At 46.7% G+C, this 20,589-nt stretch overlaps 1 protein-coding gene across 4 annotated transcripts in view; it reads right to left on the minus strand.

Annotated features, from left to right (window-relative positions):
* Positions 1-20,589, minus strand: part of CACNA1H (calcium voltage-gated channel subunit alpha1 H) — a 256,475-nt gene that overhangs the window by 66,895 nt on the left and 168,991 nt on the right. For all 4 annotated transcript variants that reach the window (XM_069810453.1, XM_069810454.1, XM_069810456.1 and 1 more), the window contains exon 10: positions 18,294-18,706. In XM_069810453.1, coding sequence (XP_069666554.1) covers positions 18,294-18,706 — 413 coding nt within the window. The remainder of the gene's footprint in view (positions 1-18,293; positions 18,707-20,589) is intronic.

The raw sequence follows: 20,589 nt of genomic DNA on the forward strand, positions 1-20,589 counted from the left end.
AACTCACCTAGGGAGAGATGCTCCAGTGTGGACTCTGCGAACTGGTCATCTCTTTCAGTACTAATACACTGATTAGTTTCATTGAAAAAGAAGAAAAAAACAGAAAAATGGCTGAACTGAGGACAGCGAATGCCTAATCATTCCTCCGGTGCTGGGTGCAAGCGAGGAAGCGCCTGTTCAGACTGAGCTTGGTGCCAAGGGAAGCTACGATCACCCCTTCACCCTCAGCAGTGTTGTGACTGGAGCATGATTCGGGAGTACGCAGGACAGCATGTGTCCCACAGCGCATCAGGATTTGCCTCTGGCAACTTCCCAGTGTTTCAGAAATGGACCTGTTACTTGTACCCCTTCCCTCTTCTCTTAAGCAGCTGTTAAATATGAGCAGGCTTCTCTCTATGAGCAGACTGCCATCCCAACCCACATGGGCTTAGTTCCTTTAAGAGCCTCTGGCAAAAATCCAAGGAAATTATACAGACTGAATCATTCCCATCCATATGCTGGTGGAGTCCTTCAAAGAACGAGCAGATCTGTGAGGCGTGACATCTCTTAGCAAGGCCTGTGTTGACTCTCATCCAATATATTTAGCTTATCCCTCACCATAAAAAAACTACACTCACACAAGGAAGTATATTCACACAATTCTTGCCCATTGCAAAACTTTTTGTTCTTGACCACTATCTGTGCTGAAGTCAACAACAAATGGTCAAAAATCATCAGCCTAATGCCTGAAATCAGCTTTGCTTTACTGGCTAATCACAAAGCATGCATTTAAAAAAAAATAATCCATCATTCACACTGATTTATTTTTTCTTTTTTTTTATATTTAGGCTGAAAATATCTTGTATTCCATACCATGAACTAGAAAGAAGAACTAGTGTCTACCTTTTCCTTTTAGATGTAAACTGAGTCACAAGATTTCAAAAGCTGGAGAATTTAAGAAAATGCATACAATATTGTGAGACTTGCTATAAAAGGATGGACACAAAGAACATGGAAATATGCTACAGCCCCTTTCAGACAAAAATGAACACAGAGGCCCTGCTTCAAGGAGTCTGCACAAGAAACAAAGGTTAATTGTTGATTTTTTTTTTGGCTAAAATCTTGCAGCCAAACTACAACTGCATATTTCTGACTGTGCACAGAAATTACAGGATGCCCATCACAGGCAACTCTGACCACGTCCATTAAAGGTGGCGGGAGCCTGAACATCAAGAGAATAAAGAACTGTTTCCAAACTCTTTGACTGTACTGCAAGAGGCACCTTTAGCAGTGATTATATGATCTTTATCCACATCCAAGCAACAGGCTTGCTCGCTGATAACAGAGAGATCAAAGGCCTTTGGGTTGTCATTAGCAGGCAAACTCAATAGAAGTTGTTTACTTCACCCAAGCTAATGGCACTGGAAATATTTAATCAAAAAATGGACACACTCTCTCTATTACTGCCAAGATGATTCAGAAGGGGCCACTTAAATCTATTTTGTCAAACCGTTACTCATCCCTTGTTAATAGACCTTTATGGAGGGTCCCTTTGAAAAATGCACATTCGTGATTTGCAGGTTGTGTACTGGTATTAGGAGATGAGGCACATCAAGAAAACATGATAGAGGACTGCTGATGGGAAGAACAAGATGGGGAATATGTTTAGTCTATATCTGACAAAGACCTTGACTTAGTCATCTTTTAAGCCCAAGGACAGGAAGCTGAAGTGGCCTGATGTGGAAATAAGTTGAAGGAGAGGATAATTTTTCAGAAAAATTTGAGCAATCTGCTGTAATTGACCTCTGAGTGCTAAGTGGAAGAAGGAAAGATGGAAGAAGATTAGGAGAGCTTTACTGAGGTTCAAGGATCTTGGGGTAGAAGAAGAAAACAAAAATGTTGGGTGGACATCAGGAGAAAATTTGGTGGTGTATCTTGCAGAATAGCGGGGTACAGGCAGTTCTTTATGGGCTTCTCTTTGGGATGTGCAGAGACTTTCATTAACCAAACATGTTCACCTCCTGGGGTTGTCTTAAAAAATATGAAACCACTTACAACCCTGATATAGGAAGAGTTGATCCTGTCTTAGAGCAAGAGGATGGACTAGGTTTGTTGAGCTCTATCTACTGCAATTTTTCTGACACTCCACCGAAAAGATCCCTTGGGTTCTTAGGATCCAAGCCACTGCTAGGGTGGGTAGCTACATCTTACCACTTTTTTCATAAGCTGATGGAGCTCAGGGACATCCTGTGAGGACAACACAGCAGGGCGAACCTCCAGGCCTTTTGTCCTCCAAGACAGGATCGTACTTGGTACAGACTCAGTTTTGATAAAGTTTCTCTGCAGCTTCCAGAAACATTCATGAAGAGCTTAAGATTCAAAAGCTTCATCAGCATGGAAATGATTATCTGAAATCCACATCTGTAATACAGGCAACAACTCCTCTCTGCTCTGCATCAAAGATAGGCTAGGAGCCAGGAGAACAAATTCAAGGGAAATCCACCTTTCCTTCCCTCTAGCAAACCTAAAGCAACCCAAGCAATTGTTACAAGCTTATTTTTGTCCCTGAGAACACAATGCTGCGAACAGCCCAGGGTGCTCTAGCCTGCAGCCAAAGCAGGCAGATGGGAACTTTAGAGCTGCCACGCTGTTCTTGCAAGTGAATTATTGATACGTTCTTCATAGCCATGAGCATCAGACTGAAGTGGCAATTAAAACCATCCACAATGATAAAAAAGAAAAAGCAAAGACAAAAAGGTACAAAACCCGAGTCTGTGTTTGCCAGCAGCCTGCAGCATGTGCTATTACGACTTGCAAGGAAGGCTTCTGGGTACTGATCTTTCAGGTGTGTCTTTTATAACAGCCTGCATCAGAGCAGGTGGACAGTGGTGAGCAACACAACACACCATTTCTGCTGGAGACAAGGGAATGAGCTGCTCCCGGGAGCACATTGCCCCATTTTAGCTTTTGAGTGTGCACAATGTGTGCATTCAAACAACTACAATCACCGTCATCCTTCTTGCTCCCTGAGACAACAGCAATTTGTTTTGCTAAGGTAAGAAAGGACAAAAGAGGTCAGAAAGGAACTACAAGACAGAGCTGCCCTTCAGCATAGTTGCATCACTTGGACATTGCACAAAGCGAGAGCTTGGAATTACTGAATGTAAGCACAAACCAGCAGGAGAGCTCAGCAACTCTTGTTCCTCCTCACATCAGCTGTTTGTATCTTACAGACAGCTATTGGATTTTCACCTGGCAGAATTCCTCAATTTCAGTGGAACCACCACTGAGTTTGGAGATGGCCCAGTGCTTCCACATTTACACCTTATTGACAAAAAACCCCAATGAAATGAAATTATATTAAACCACCACCAATATTCAGATGACTAAGGAACAAAATTCACAGAAAATAACTGTGCTGTCTTTGCAACGTGTTTCTCTTGTAATATTTATTTCTAATATTGAGGGAAGAACACAAAAATCTGGAAAACAGGACTTAAAAACGAGGAGGTGACTTTCCATTGTATTTTTCTCATTCCTTTTACACGAAATATGCCTCACCCCCAAGCATGCCCTGAATTTGCAGTATGTTTCTATTGTTATGGGAACAAAATGATTCAGAAAAAAAAGTTTAGTCATTCTGATTTTATATACTGAAATAAAATCACTGCTAAAATAATGAAATTCAATTATGTTAGCCCTAATAACAGTAGTACTAATTAAAATTATTGTAATTCACTACTACAACGAGGCTGCAGTGCCAAGCTGCAGAAGATGTAGGACTGCTGAACACCTGAGAGTAGAGACTCTCTCCCCAAGCTGGTGGAGTGAATGTATTTGGTTTTGGAGGTTGTTAGTTCAGCCTTGGTGCGTTGGGCAAAGGGGACTGTTACGCTAACACTAATTACACTGCTAACGGCAACAATAATAACACCTCTCAAATCATCAGCGCTGATGCCATGAACACCAAAGCGATGCAATTATGCGCTGCTGTCAGTTCAAGGCGAGCTGTGAGGCAGAGAAAAGCAAAGGTAAAAGAGGCAGCACACTCCTCCGGATTTATCATCTTGCAGCAATTTCTCTGCAGAAGATGCCTGGTTCGGTTGAAGGGCCAGGTAAGCCCTTTTCCCTCCTCCTCCTACATGATGCCAGGCTGCGCCCGGCCCTTGTGCAGGTCACGCTATCCTCTGTGCTGCCTTGCCATGATGCCCCCAACCTGATCCCACACCATGTGCAGGAACCATGTCAGGAGAAACCCTCCAGGCAGAGGAGGTGAGCTCTGGCTCTCTCCACTACCTGCTCCCCCATGACGGCACTGGGGCAGCGCCCAGCCGCTCTGCAGCCTGACTGAATTGCATGGCTCTGCCAACCCGCTGCCCACGTCATGCATTCACCTGGGGAAAATCTGTCAGACAGTGACAGCTCAGACAAAGAAAACAAAACAAAACAAAGGATTTCATTTGCAACCTTCCTCCATGTCACATTTGAGTCTTCCTCCTGGCAGCTCTTCACATCCCTGCCCTGGCTCTGACTAGCAGAAGTGATGCTTCGCCTGCAGCAAGAGCCACGAGGAACAGGCACGCAGAAAGGGCTGCTCCAACTGCCTGCTCTAATCAAACCTCATGGCTACGCCAGCCGCACCAGGGCTTTGATCCAGCTCCCTGCTCTGGGAGCAGGGCCAACCACCCCCTGCTGAAGAGGCAACCCCAAGAATAAGCCAAACTGATCCATATCCTCCAAACAGCTATGTCAGTTCTCACACGAAACAGGCAACACAAAGTTTTATTTGTAGAGAGTGGGAGTGAAAGAGCATCTAGATGCAATCTCCAGTGTAGTGGTTTTAGTAAACTAGTAAAGCTAAAACAACCATGTGCAAACAGTGAGCCCTTGAGAAAGCAACTGAGCTCGCAAATGTTTCTGCCCTGATGGAAATCCTCCTCATGGGCTTCCAAAATGGATAGATCACGGTGAAAGCTGTCAAATTATTTTATTACTTAGTCCCCAAATGTGTCAAGGGATGGGATACGCAGTGGATCACAAGCAATTATTTGCCAAACATCAGGACTTGCTCAAATGCTCTTGCTCGAGAAAGTGGCGAGTGTTTCCATGGCAATGAGCTATTGCCTTGGTGACCGTGGACCTGGACTGGTGCGGCTAAACCACTGCGACCCTTGGACATCTGAGCACAGCAAGAAGTTTCCTCCTTTGCTGTCTAATGATGTTTTTTTTATTTCTGAGTTCATCCCCATCTAAAAGTTGCCTTAAGCGGTTGTGCTAGAGACAGAGAAGCCCAAATTACTACAGAGAAGCATGCTCTGTTCACATCTGCCTCTCTGCTACCCAACCCAGAATTAACTTTTCTATCAGTCAGGTGCAAACCAGCCTTAGGTCCAATCCTGGCTTCTACTGAGCAGTGCTGAACCTCTATCCATAAACTAGAAAATTAAGCAGCGGAGGCCCAGGACTTCATTAGCCCAGACATTGAAATTACATTAATCTATATGCATTTAAACCTTGTAAGAGAGGTCAAACTGAGAGGCAGTTGTGTTAACAAGGTGAAGAAGTGAGCTTGCACATAAAAAAGCAGCTTTGCACATAAACAGGTATCCTCCTAGGCAAGAAATTTACCTAGATTTCTGTGGAAGGGTAAAAAAAGTGTCTGTGTCGCCCTCCAAACAATCTTCAGATAAAATTTGTGCTATCATAAAAGCTTTATCCTGGGCTCATATAGCAGAAAATTGTTGCATCTCTGCCTTTGAGAACTTCCACTGCTTTTCTTCCCAACTTTATCATTGAAACACACACTCCTTCCAAGTGACTGGCTGTTCGAAACCTGATTGAGCTGAACCATTACATTAGTTTCTTTTTAAATTTGCACAAACCCTGCACTCTGCAACTCCAAAGTGGTTTCTATGGAGATGCTAAAAAAATGGAACAGCATCTTCTGGGTGCCAAATTCAGCATGGCAAAAACGGGTGTGCAGCAAATGCTGGGTGAGAGGAGTGCGAGGAGTGAATTAGAGACACAGAATACGACTTCTTACTCAGAGCAGCAGATAATGGGGGTAAGTTACCACTTTGGCTGACAGGCGTTAACCAAACTGACACGCTGCATTGAGTATCATGCAGAGTTTAATTAACTGCAGGCAATGGGGCATTAATACAGGAGACACAGCCTGCCCGATTTTCTTACGGTGTGAATGTGATAGGGAGAGGGAGGGACGTGAGCATTTGCAAGGCAGAAGCGATCCTCATGCATTAAGAGGTTTCTCAGAAGAGCACTGGAGCTGTGTTTGGCTGCCTCTCAGAGCAGCTCTATCTCCTTAATCTGCAAAGCTGGGCAGAGGAGTCCAAATCTTGCAACTTCCTACACAGTCTATTTTAGAGTCTTAGAAACAGAAACAACACACAACAGGAAAGATGCGATTACTAGAAATATGTCTGAACTCTCCCACAGCCCAGCCCCATCAATCTTGATGGCTTCACCATTTGCATCATTAAGACAGTTTTCACATCCCATCCCATCCGTATGGTTCTGCTGGATCAGAGCTTTGGTCTGCTCTGGTGCCCAGCTCCCTCAACACTCGTGCTAGGTCCCAGTTTGGCTCTGCTCTGCTTTTCCCAGGCACTGAGTCAGGCATAGAAAAGCCCGTAGGCACAGCTGAAACATCACGTCTTGTGTTGACACAACTCCTTTGAGCCACACAGAGCCCAAACCTGAGTGCAGTGACCCTAGAGAGACACAGCCACAAGTCCTAAGGCTCTAACAAGACCTTCTATACCAAGTACACTATTCCCAAGTATATTTGATACTTTTCAGACCAAAGTACTGTTTAAACAAAGGCCAAAAGCTATTCTTATTTAAGCAAATCTCCATTAAAGTCAACCAGCCAGGCCTTCAAACTTCCGACTGTGCACACACAGGAGTAAGGAAGCACACAGAAACAGTCCAAATGTGTGTGTGTGTGTGGGAGGACTGAACAGCATAGCGTACCCTTGCTCTTTGGAAGAGAGGCAGAGTATCTCTTTCTTCAGCCACGGTAATCGGGACATCTGGTTTTAAGTGAACACACAATAAATGGTATGGAGCATTGTCTGCCTCCTGGTGAGTAGTCACCCCTGGGATTTAAACATATGGCTGCATCAAGGCTGGCTAGTGCCAACCTGATTCTTAAACTATTAAACCATCCCCTCAGGCTCTGTATCCTGTACTTTCTGTGTATATTGTACAAGGGAAAATAATTTGACTTGGGGTTTCGAGAATTTCAAACAAGGATATACAATTAGAAAAGTATTTGCTTCAGATGATGATAAATAACCCTGGACTGGAGAACCTCAGAAAAAAAACTGTTCTTCACTCCAGCGTGATGACACAAAGTCTTCTGCAGTGCCGCTTTATGCGCTTTCCTGAGAGCCCAAACTTGTTAACCTTCATTTTGCTGCATGTTTTCAGAGGAGCGACAGCTGCAGCCATAAATACACAGCATTCAGATTTCATGTTATAGTTAAAAAATCAAATATGAATGAAACCTTCTGCTATTACACACCGACTAGCAAGGGGGGAAAAAAGGAGTGGGAGGAAACCCATAGCATTAAATCACTGTGGAAATACAAAAGGACTTCTGCAAGCTCAGGTGGGAAACATCCGCTCCACTGTTTGCTGCAGGGTCAGTAATCTGTCTGTTGGTCTCAGCCTGCCTGTCCATCACTTGCTCACAGGTTAAACTTAGTCTCAGGAACAGGGAGAATCTGTGCATGAGAAAGGAAGGAGCAGAGGCATGTCCTCAGCATCAAACTCCCCACACTACAGCAAGGGAGCGATTCCTGCTACTTTGTGGGGACATTTGTATATGCTGGTACTCTGGCAGCAGGAAGGAAGGGATGTAAATAACGTAATTCCAGCCTGAACCCTAGGAGATCCCAGTAGCACCCCAAAGAGGGGACACAGCTAGGGAAAGAAGAGTGGGGTACAAGAAGAGGAATGGGAATTCTCTTTTGCATATCTCTCAAAAGTGTTTTGGTGGGTTATGTTGTCCTCAGAGGAAGTGGGAAGCCATCCCTGCACTCACGTCTCCTCTAGGGGCTTTCATGGACATTCACAGCTCCTAAGAGTCCTCAGCATAAACTGCTATTTCTGGCATTTAATCCCCCTGCACTTCCATGCTCTGCAGTTCAGTCCCTTGTACTTTGGCACACATATCAGCCAATACCTGCCAGCACTCCAACGTACCATATTAGTAGTTCTGCTTTAAAGACATTTAAGATGCTGATCTCTTATTTTGGCAGCTTCAAGAGACCTTAGCACAAGTGAGAGATCTTCTGCAATATGGCCCCCGTAACACAGGCCATTTGCAAAGAGATAATTGCCCAGCAACCCACAATGCTTTCAGACTCTCTGGCTGAAACTAATTTACACGAATGACTTTCTTTGCACTCCCAGGCAGCAGTGACCAGGGATGAACAATGCTGATGGGGTTGATGTTTTGCCTCTGAACCCTTCATGAACAAAAGGAAAACTCTGATTCTCTCCCATATTGAGCAGCTCCCTGTGGTTTGATTTATTTCCTCTTATTGATTGGATTTGGGGCAGGTTGGAGCTGTAAAGTTTCTGCCTAGGCTCTGGATAGCTCTGAGAGCAAGGCACACCTGGGTAACACAGAGCCAGGGCTTTGTTCCCCTGGTCCCATCACCAAGCTCCAGGTAGAGCTCCTAGCAGCAGCCAGCACACTCTGGCTTCATAAACCCTCTCAATCCAAACTAGCTTTAAAGCATAGGCAAGTCCATGTATAGTCATGCCGAGAGTCAGAGAACTATAGGATCCGTCTCTCTGCAGCAAAGTCAATTCCCTTTGGAGTATATAAAATAAATAAAACACTTCTCTTTCTGCTGCTTTCTCCAGGGGCACTATAATAAAAAGTTCTGGATTTGTCTGTGCATGGGACAAGGACAGGACAGGGAGAGAGGAGGTATTAATTTGACCAGGCATCAGGCAGCCGAGGAAAACTCCCGAGAAATGCCTTCACTGGGGGAAAGACGCCAAGTGGTCTTCCTGCCCCATCCTCCTTGATGGCAGACTCCATGCTCCAGCAAGCTTTACCACTGATGCTACAAGGCCTGTGCACAGAGTGTTTTTCCCAAATTGGGAGTCAGGCTGTCTTTAAGGCTGTAAACCAGACAGAGCAAACAAAAATAGAGCTTTAAAAGAATGCATGCAGGCATGCCAAATCTCCCTCATTTTCGAGTAAGAGTCTCACTCCTTTCAGATGCAGCTTTCTCCCCCACCTCTCAAAACCATTTATAAAAAAGCATCCTGATCTTGTAACAAAAGATCCAGAAGGAGGTTTCAAGGAGACATTTAAAGCTTCATTCATAATTCTGGAAAATCTCACTGTCCCAGCTGGAGAACCCCGGTTACAACCTGAGGAAAATTCATGACTCAGGTTGACAGCAGCAGTAAACATACCTGTTTATTTCCTTGCAGTGGTTCTTCTCCTCTGCTGTAAGGACCTGGATTGCTACCCTGAGCATCTTTAATCCTCTGCCTGCCAATGGGGATAGCCAGCTCTGCCTCTCAGCTCTGAGGTACCCAGAGAAGGGTGGTGTACAGGACACCTTAGCAATGCCACTGAATCTCCACACAGAGCTTTCAGACGAAGTTGCCATCATTTCGTATGTACTGCCAAATACTAACCCCACTTTGCTGTCAGGTGTGGCATGACTGTCTTTTCTACAACTTCCTAACATTTTCTCAGTTAAATCTATTTTTAAGCCTTTCTGTATTTTCCATGTCTACAGAGAAAGCAATCATCCAAGGGAGTGGCTGGAAATGCACAAAAGTATTAAAAAACATGACTAATTCCTTTGCCTCCTAACAATTGGGAACCACCAGTCTATAGCACCATTAGTCCACAGCACAGCACCATCATGTACCACCATCCCCATCCTCTTATCTGCATATCCCCTTGTGTTGCAATCTTGTTGCATTTGGTTTGAATTTGTGTTGCAAACTCAGTTTCACAGAGTGTACCTGCTATGTCCAGGCACAAAAACTGGTGCCAGGAGAGGTGTAGTGCTCTGTTCCCATTCCCACTGTTACCATTACTTGTAACATCTAGCAGGCCCTGCCTGGGAGCCCCACATGGCGGGGTGATGTACACCCTTGTCTTGTAGAACAAAAAATCCAAGACAAAAGATGGATGCAGACAGACTGGGGAAGTGTAAGGAAACAAAGAGACAGCCTCGGCTAACATGGGAGGTGGTGTTCCTGGTAGACCAGCAGTTGCATCCTCCCCAGAGCATCTTAGTCAATCCAAGCCATTCCTTGCTTCCTGCTACTCTAGGGCACATTCCTCTCCAAGCTTTGCCAACGATGCCTAAACAAGTTCTCCTGCCCCCATTGGTTGGTTTGGTTGTCTCAGTCTTTTGCATTTCCTCCTCTGCTGTTCTCTGCTAACCCTGCTCTTGTCCCTGCAGCCCAGCTGCCTTTCATGGAGGCAGCTGGAAGGATGGCAAGCTGCTGCCATGTGCAGTACCAAAGTCACTTGGGCTGCTCAGAGGGACCTGACTAAGGCTCTGCATGTTGCCTGCAGGCACCATGATCTCTCTGGAGCTGCTGATCACAGCTGCCACGAACCAGACACTTGAGCTCTTCCTCGAACTCGTATCTTGTCATCGCTCAGGCAAGGGACTACCAGGTACGCCTGCTTTGGAGCATGCAGCGTGCTCACCCCAAGGCCTGCTTACCTGATCAAAGCCAAGCTCCCTCTCACCAAACCCACTCCCAGATGAAAAGCATTCAGCTGACAGCCAGCAGGAAGGCACAGACTCAATGCAACGCCACGCTCTTTGTTTGTGAAAGCCACCTTCTTCATTACAGGGCCCCTCTCATCGCAGTTTCCCTTTGCAGAAAGAGAACACCCTGCTGTCCAGCTGTGTCAAGCCTCCCTGCCTGGGAGCACATTAGAGCCATTGTCAGCATAACATTTGAAGCTGGCCGCTCATGGCTGTGATTTATGCACATTTTTGTGATGAAATGCAGCTGGCAAGTGCACTCTGCTTTCATTCTTGGGGCTATATTACACTTGGTTTATTTTACCTGCCAGTTGAAATGCAAACAAGCTGTCTACATTCTATATATAACCGCCTGTTGCCATCATGTATGTTTATGAAGCATGGGGCTTTCATGGATTCGGTCTCAGAAGCCTTGCAGGGCACCACAACTGTCTCAGCTGACTCGCTGCATGACCCAGATGGAAAAAACGCATCTGGTGGGTCCTGCACACTGTGGCTACATGGCGTGGGTCTGTTACTGGTGCTGTGCAGATCTCCAGTCTCCATGCAACAGCTTATGCTGGGAAGCATGTTACTATCACCTGCTTAAGAAGTCTGTCATCTTGGCAGAGAGCAGATGTGATATATATGGCCAATCCCTCACCACAGAGAACAACTAATGGCGTAAGTGAGGGGAAGGAACCGAATCATTGGTGGTGGTAAAACGTGCCTACAGTTCCACAGGGAATATCCTAATATTATTCCCTAGGCTAATGAGCACATCTATAGGAACCAGATCAGACTGCAAATTCCCCTCGCCATGACTAGCTCTGTTGTTCTCCTGACTCTCCCCTGACTGCTCAGTATGTCAGCACTCGAATGAGTTATTACACTCAGTTTCTACATTGGAGAGGTGCTGTTCCTGTCTGGTAGGAGGCAGAGGAATGGAAGGATCTCTAGTATGCTTTCCCTTATATAGTAAAAAAAAATATACCAAGAACATACAATCCAACAGAAGGAAAACAGAGCAGTGGAGGAGTCAGTGAAATTACAGAAGAGAGTAAGACAGAGACAAGGCCCCGTGAACACTACTCGCAGTGGGCTCCCCGTGGAAGGACGTGATTTATACCCTTTGCCATGACAGCTGTTAAGGTCCAGCAGACAGTGATGTAGCCCTGAGCTGGGACACCTGGCTTTTAACTGCAAACATTTGCCATCAGTTCATCCTATCTTGCCTCTGATCCTTGATTCCCTCTAACAAGAGAATGACACCTTGCCAGGTGTAAATGCTCATGTTATGAGCTGCTGCTGGCTCTGATCAGAAGCCTTGCAGCCTGAACTGTGCAGAGGGGATCCTAAAACTATTACCAGGTTCGTTAATGTCCTGACAGAGTGGCTGTCTGCAGAAAAGGGGGCCTGGATAAAGGTGGTGTGGAGAGCACTGAAAAGGTGGTATAATCTTGGGGCACAAAAGAGGATGGGAAACACCCCTCTCTTCCCCAAGGTTGCCAGACAAAGCCCTTCTCTTCCCTCCCAAGAGGTAGATACAGGATTCAGGTTATCACAAGTTGTTGAATGAGCCAAATTTCTGTTGCTCTGCTCAGGAGACCCAGTTTGTGTTCTTGACCAGTGCAACTTCCCTACCAAACCAATGCTTGGGGAAAGCTGTCCACTTACTGCTGGGACCTTGGACGGGGACCAGGGAAGGGACAGCTTGGTATGCAGCTGACAGAGCCCAAACACATGAAACAAAGGACTACTAAGGGCAGAACGAGTCCCACATCATTTATACAATAAGCACAAACACGTTGGGCTGAATTTTCACATCCCAGGCTGGGCTGGGGGAATCTGTTTGCTTCAAGTCCAGCCAGTGTGTGAGTTCTTAAAATTGGATCGCACAAAAAGTTGGAAGAGTTTACAGGTTTTGCTAGCTGAAAGTGAGAATCTCAGATCAGGATAATATTTTATTGACTCACAACTCAAAAGGAATTTAAGCAATTTGCTTCAAACACTGCTGAAAGATTCTCCTCTGCTTTCTGAGTAAGTGCTGAGCTTTCCAGGCCAAACCAATTTTTCAAGCCAAAATTGACAAATGCTAAAATAGAACATCACTAGAGAAGCTAGTTGCTACCTTAAATCACACAGAATTACTTTTACTCCAGAATAATAAAATGTGCCACTCAAACCCAGTACTCCTCTTACACTGATAAGCAATGGACCACTGGGTGCCCACCAAGGTCAGCTCCAACCTATTCCGAAGACAGCTGCTCTGAACGAAACATGCCATGGATGAGGGGTCAGAAAAGCAATTAAAAGCTCTTTGAACAGCAATAGCTTGGAACAAATACTAATTTGTACTTCTCTTCTGCGAAGTGAATATAAAATAGCATTTCTAGTGCCATTTGATGTAAATTGAGCCTTTTATGTGGAATCATTACAAGTATCAACAGCTACTTCTGCAAATTCCTCTGGGAAGCCCAGTGGGGGTCTTTCCTCACAACTTAAACTACAGGTCCTCATGGATGAATTTGGAGCTCACCCTTCTGCAGAGATAACACCAGCATCTCTCTTGGACAAATGAACAGGACTCCGTCCTTCTACTGGGCAACTGGGGAGCTGGGAATCAAAGCAGACTGAAGAAGTAGCAATTATTTCTTCAGACCAGTCAGTGGAAGACACACAGAAGCTGACTCTGGGATGAAAAGGTATCAACTTTCAGTGGCAGAGAGGCACTTGGAAACACAGCTCCTGGAACAGGACCTGCCTGTGCCAGGCATCTCTCCCCACTGCCCCAAAGGCATGGCAGAGGTCATGCTTTTGGAGTGCACTGCTCCTGCTTGGTTGCTGCAGTGCCATGGCACGTTCTCAGATACTCTGGAGAATTGTCAGCTCCAGTGAATGCATAACAAAATGATCCAGTGTATTGAAATTGCCTGGAAGATTAATGCAAGGATTGCCTCCTTCTTTGTACTTGGCTTTCCTCATCTGTGGGAGTGCTTATGCGTGCTGGAGATAGACAAATAAATAAATAAAGCATGAGAGGAGGAGGAGGAAAAAAAAAAGAGGAACTTCAAACCAGCCAATTAACCTTTGAAATACAAGTTGTGCTGCTGCTAACTAACGGCACCCTGTAACCTCCTAATTACCAGCCACATACAACGTGGCAGTTGGGAGACAGAGCTGGCTGTTAACCCTGCGGATGCGCTGTGCGGGAGGATCTGATTGCCGCTAATGACTGAAGTCCCAAAGAAACTTGCTTCCCATTATCAGCTGCCTCCTGCTACCCAGATCTCCTACCGCAAACTGGCTGTGCTGCCATGAAATCTTCAATCTGCCTCTGAGAAGAGCAGGACTGCTAAAGGACAGCTCTGTGCAAAGCTGTTCTAGCATCTCCTCACCTTTCCAATGAGTCAGCTAGCTGCTACAGTGGTCGTGCCCTTAGCCACAGGACAGGATCCTTGCCTAAAAGGGTATTGTGTGGGCTACATGCATTAAATGGGGTTGTGCCAGCTATGTTAGCCAAGAGCAGCCAGAGTAACCACGTGAGCAGGCTGCTGTGAGCTTCAAATTCCCCTAAAAACAGATATTGAAGTCTTGAGGGAATTTGAATACAGACGGGTCTCTCTCATTCATCTGGAGGTAGCATCCAGGACTCTGGCAGTACAAGCAGATCACCTTCTTGACTTGTCAAAGGGTGCTACCAAATTGCCTCTGCGGCACACATGCCCCCATGCCCTGCATCTACGATAAGGGCCAGCAGTAAAGCTCACCGGGTTTTGCCTCCAGCCTCACACTTTGCAACCTTGATTTCCTCATCCAGAAGATATGGACAATAATGCTCGATTGCCTCAAGAGGGCTCCGTGAGACTTCTCTGCAGATTGCTGCTATGTCCCGGGATGAAAGGTGAGATAACACACCAAGGACTAGTACTGCTCTATCTTCCACGCCATATGTTGTTCAGTACCCTGCACCCCTCCCACACACACAGAGGATTGATGCCTTGGCTTTGAATAGCACTCTGAAATAAAAATGTATATGGTGTGCCCATCTTTTTGCAAAGCCACTGATGACTATTAAGTCTGAGAAGCCAGAAAAGAAAAGCAAGCAGCCATTAAAAATTTTTTATAAAAGGGACTGGGCATTTCCTTACAAACATTGAGGTTTGTGGAGGGCTTCCCTGTGGCTGCTGCACTGATTGCAGCCCAGTTTGCTAAAACCAGTCAATGGCTGAAAACAAGGGGCAAGAGTTGAGACCAGGGAACCTGCTTAAGCTGTTCCAACCAGAGCAAATGTCTCCATGGTAGGTGATGTTTTGCAGTGCTTCAGGGCCCAGGAATACCCTGCCCATGCTGCTGTCAGCAGGCACAGGAGGCCTCCTCAATGGGAGCCCCTGAACCCAGCTCTCTGAGTAACACTGAACAGCTCAGTGGGAGCAAGGAAATCAGAGGAGAGCAACAGAGTAGCTATCCTTGTAGGCAGCTCCTAAATCCTTATGACTTGGGGCATGGCCTCCAGCTTTGCCCTTGGGAGGATGGAGAAGGAGATGATGGCAACACCCGTGCCTGCTTAACAGCCTGGGGAAGGCTCACACCTTCTCGCCTTGTAATACTTGCTCCGAGCAGAGGTGCAGAGTGCCTGGGCAGCATCCGTCACTCAGTAACCAGAAAGCTGTGATTAAACTGTTTTTCCTGGCAAGGATCATGGCATACCCCAAAATGAGCCATTCTAACCTCCCCTCCGTCCCAGCACCATGCTGTGTGTTCCTGACAGCTTCACTCAGGCATCTCCTTCTTATCTCCACACAAAGCCAGCCCCCTACCCTGAGTCTTGCAGCCAATTCTCACACAAGGAGGGCTGCAGGTTCTGAAATCACCCTGCTTTGCTCACAGAAGCCCCAGACTTTCATGCCAAACAGTCTCGGAGCCTACAGCCATTTTCTATTGCTTTCGGATGGCGCCTCAGCCTCCGGTGATGCCCTGGAGGTCACTCTGTTGATAGGAGAGTGTTTGGGCGAGGTGTTTCGAAGCTGTGAATTTGCAGCCCAGAAAGCCAACTGTATCCTGGGCTGCATCAAAAGAAGCGTGACTAATAGGTCGAGGGAGGGGATTCTCCCCCTTCTACTCTGCTCTCATGCGATCCCACTTTGAGTACTGCATTCAGCTCTGGGGCGCCCAACATAAGAAGGACATGGACCTGTTGGATTGAGTCCAGAGGAGGGTCACGAAGATGATCAGAGGGCTGGAGCACCTCTCCTATGAAGCCAGGCCGAGAGAGTTGGGGTTGTTCAGCCTGGAGAAGAGAAGGCTGTGGGGAAACCTTAGAGGAGCCTTCCAGTACCTAAAGGGGGCCTACAAGAAAGCTGGAGAGGGACTTTTTACAAGGGCATGTAGTGATAGGACAAGGGGTAATGGCTTTAAACTGAAAGAGGGTAGATTTAGGTTAGATGTAAGGAAGAAGTTCTTCACTGTGAGGGTGGTGAGGCACTGTCATGGGTTGCCCAGAGAGGTTGTGGATGCCCCATCCCTGGCAGTGTTCAAGGCCAGGTTGGATGGGGCTTTGAGAAACCTGGTCTAGTGGAAGGTGTCCCTGCCCATGGCAGGGGGGTTGGAACTAAATGATCTTTAAGGTCCCTTCCAACCCAAACCATTCTATGATTCTATGATCCTATGGGCTCTAACAGCTCCATGGCTCATTATCCCCGCTGTGTACCAGAGACACTTTGCAGTCAGGCACGTGGAGGAACTTTTACAGGTTTCACTTCAAAATTCCTCCCTTTTTATTGGGCCCACGCTGGGCAGTGCCTGTGAGCAAAGCTGGCGGGAGTCTGATGCTCCGTAGCCAAAAGCTTCAGAATCTTTATTGCCATTGGCTTTGAGACGGTTTAAAGCAAATCTTTTACAAGGTAAAATCCAATATAAACCTGCCGGCTACAGTTTTCCTTTGTTAGCAGCAAGGATGTAATTATCACAATTTACCTTTATACGAGTGATTGTGGACAGACTCCATACGATCCCTGGGCTTTCTCACTGCAGCCTGCCTAAGGTTTTCCCCCAGCACCCATCATGGCAATATCCAAGGACTGACAAAGCTGTATCCGCCTGACAAAAGAGTATCCATGCAGAAATGCAGCCGCTGTGAAGAATGAATGGTCTATTCAAAGGCTACTGACAAGGTGTATTTCCTAATTTTAAAACTTGTTGTGGAACAACTAACCAGACAGAAAGCTGACAGCGACAGCTATTTCTTTGTTGGGTTTGGACGCTTTCTGCTATAAGTGTGAACTAATTTATTGTTGCACAGCTGAGGTTCATGTGTTTTAGCTGAGTACTTACTTTTCTGAAAGAAAATATGTCTCAGATAGCATAGAATATGCAGGTTTAAAGTACACAAGTGGAGAGAAAATAAAGTAGCAGCACTCTAGAGGATTGTTTACCATGGTCTCAAGCGAGACTTATTCCTGGGAAATGATGGAGAAGAAAATGCAGGGTCTGTTGTCCTGCCTTTGGATGTACTGTGCTACTCTCTCTGCCTTTCCTCCTCACTCCTGAGCAAACCGACCAAGGCAGAGAGGAGGAATACCTTTATAAATAACCTTGATCTGGTCCTGATCCTGCAGTGGAGATTTTGGGGAGCACTGGATGAACCTTTGACTATCCACCTCACAGAAGATCAGTATGAGGATTTCCTGGCCTCACTGGGATGTACTTTCGGCACCTGATACAGAGGCGGCATGAGAAATTCCAGAGCACATCTTGAGAAAATAGTTGAAAGTAACCAGTTTCCCCGAGAAACAAAAGCCCAGAAAAGTGTAGCTTTCTCCAGAATGACCAACTGGAGATACTCAGATGACTCGCCTCCCTCTCCCATTGCACAGCCCCTCAAGCTCCCATCAGCCAACAAGGACAAGCTGTCCTCAGCTGCCAGCACTGCTTTCTGCCATCACTGTGTTCAGACTAATACTGGGAACAGCATGATTTCTCATTCCTCCCTCCAAACACTTAAAAGAAAGACCTACTTGCACCCTATGAGATCAAATTAAAGGGTTTGGAGACTTCAGGAAGAAAAAAAACTTTTTTTTTCTTTGTCGCTTTTAGCATTGCCTGACAGTTTAAGTCTTTATTTAAAGGTCCAGGATCAAAGAAGAAACTTCTGCGTGGGTTATTTGCACTACAAGGTCCACTGTGCACCACCACCATCAGACCAAAGGGGTATTTCCATCAGAACAATTCATGCTTATATGAATAACTCACAGCAAACAACTTAGGCAGTCAGGCTCTGAGCTGCCGCATCCTAACACACACATTTACACTCTCCACGCCTCAGCAGCGCTGCCAGCCACCTTCCAGGCTTTTCATGCACAGAAGGATGCTCCTGCTCATCACACGTCCGCAGGATCAGGCCCTCAGCCCCATTTGGTGTTTCCAACTTGCACAAAACCTGCTTGCTCCTCCTCTGGCAGGGCTTCGACAGAGTCACCCCAAGCTACTGCGCAAGCCACCACGCCATGAACACCTGAAACCACAGACCCTCAGTCCCGCACTCACCTGCTCGTGGTACTCGATGCCCATGCTCAGCGTGTTGATAAGAATGGCTATCATAATCCCCCGGTTGAAGTACTTGCTCTCCACGATCCTCTTCAGCTTGCTGCCGAAAGCCTTCCACAGGCGGGTGACCTTGTTCCTCTCCTTGGGTTTTTTCTTCTTCCTCCTCCTCCTGCCCCGCTGCTGCTGGAGCTGGTCTCTGTGGTCGCCGTGCCGCAGGTCCTGGGTGAACTCGTAGACGCCATTGCTGTCGGATTCGCAGCTGTCGGACTCGCTGAAGGCGAACTCGGGGTCCTCCAGGAGGCTGGCGCAGAAGGGACAGTCCTGCAGCTCGCAGATCAACGTGCTGCCCGGCGGGCTGGACAGCGGGCAGGCCGCGCTCAGCCCCGAGAGCCGGCTGGGCGTCCGCCGCAGACCTGCAAGGGGAGACGCACGCCATGAGCCACCTCACACCCTCAACATGGCGGACAGCCTCGTGTCCCCGCTCAGGCGGCACTGGGCCTGTCCAGGGCAGAGCAGCTTCTGCTGCATCCTCAAATAAATGTAATACCTTAATACAGCCTTCTAGCCATACATCTTACCAAGAGGCTCTTGCTTTATGTCATTTTTCCCTCTGTTCCCCTCTCCCCAAGTCCCGACACCCACCCTCTAGCCCCCTCCATGGAGAGGCCTCTCTCCACAGAGCGTGGCAGACATTTTGTGTTCTGCTGCTGCGAGAAGACTGACTGGCACATCTCTCACTTTCAATTATTTTTGATTATATCTGACCAGGCTAACATCATTAGCGGTGATCTGAGCGCTATCAAGCTGTTGAACCCAATTTAGATAGCGCTTCCATTTAGCTAATAATGAGGAGGGAGAGGGAGAAATGGACCAAAGGTGGCTACAGACCACGGATCACAGCTTGAAGAGTCACGTAGTCCCTTCAGTCTCCTTCATCCCTCCTTCAGCCTTTAATAAAGCTCAGGTGAAGTCTTTGCTTGAGGCACAGGACTGAGTGTTCAGGGTGTTTTAAAATCAAACACATCGCCACATGTTTTGTGGTGTGAGGAGAAATGCTGACTGCCCTCTCAGAGCCCGGGTACGGAGATGATATGGACAAGTGTAACAAGGATGATTCAGGTGCAACAGGAACCAGACTTTATCTCCTCATCTTTAGGAACCAAATTCCTAGTTTCCTCATATTTAGGAACCAGATATTAATGGCAGACACCCCCCCACCCCAACATGAATGCAACACTGCAGGCATGGGATCCTTCTTACAAAATGCCATTCAAGCATCAATGAAAGCTTTTCTTGAGATTCAGGGAAATAAGGTGTGGGGACAGTTTTCTCCTGTAACATGCCCCTGTCTGGAGGTTGGATGGGGATACTTGGGTCGGTTTTGGGGAGACAAAGCAAAATGCAGTGGATGCCCCTGGCTCTGGGCCCAGGAGCTTGGAGCTCACCCAGCAGTAATGCTGCTGATTTCAGGCACTCCTGGCTGAGGACGTCTTTAAAGAGAAGGCAGCACCAAACAAAATAAAAGCACCCCATTAGCTTGAAAACCAGGCTGTGACAAGAGTCAAAATATACTTTACTTGCCTGAATGTCACTCAGATATCACTGACCTTCAAAATAGCCTTGCAGCCTCCTTGTTCATTATATCAAATACACCAGTAGGATCAGAAATATTTGCCCCCTTACTCAACCTGCAAGCAGCACCAGTGCAGCACTGCATATTAGCATGGCATTTCTGATCAGGACCAATCTGACAAGGAAAGACTGCAGCACAGCCACAGTAGCACGTATAGCAGAGGTAGTGGGCTTCCCAGACGTCTTTTAATGCTATCAAAGTGTTAAAAATTATATGAAAAACACTGGCGCCGCAGATGTCTTCAAAATACCAGAGTCTCCTTGGCTGCCTGCTAAAATAACCTCACAGCATTGCAGGGCACGAGAACACGGAGGAACAGGCTGTACTTTATGCTGTTCAATTCCACAACAAAAGAAGGGAAGAGAATACTCTCTCCCACAATTGCATCTTTCCCAGCAGACACCAACCTTGCTTCCAGCTGGGGCTGTGAGTGCCCTGGCTGCTAATGCCTCCTTAATGCTCCCAATTATCACTTGTGTGCTCTCCTTGCACAAGTCTTGCAGTGAACAGACTCTGCTTGTTGACTTGTAAGAGTGGAGAGAGAATTAAGTGAAACAGCTCTTTGTTTGCCCAAAGAGGCTGAGGCCAGGAGGGTTGGGTGAGCTTGTGAGCCCACCTCACCTTCCCCGCCGAGCACAGGGTAGGGACTTAAGATGGCTCTTT

Source organism: Haliaeetus albicilla, chromosome 22, assembly GCF_947461875.1.
Source record: "Haliaeetus albicilla chromosome 22, bHalAlb1.1, whole genome shotgun sequence".
Classification (NCBI taxonomy): Eukaryota; Metazoa; Chordata; class Aves; order Accipitriformes; family Accipitridae; genus Haliaeetus; species Haliaeetus albicilla.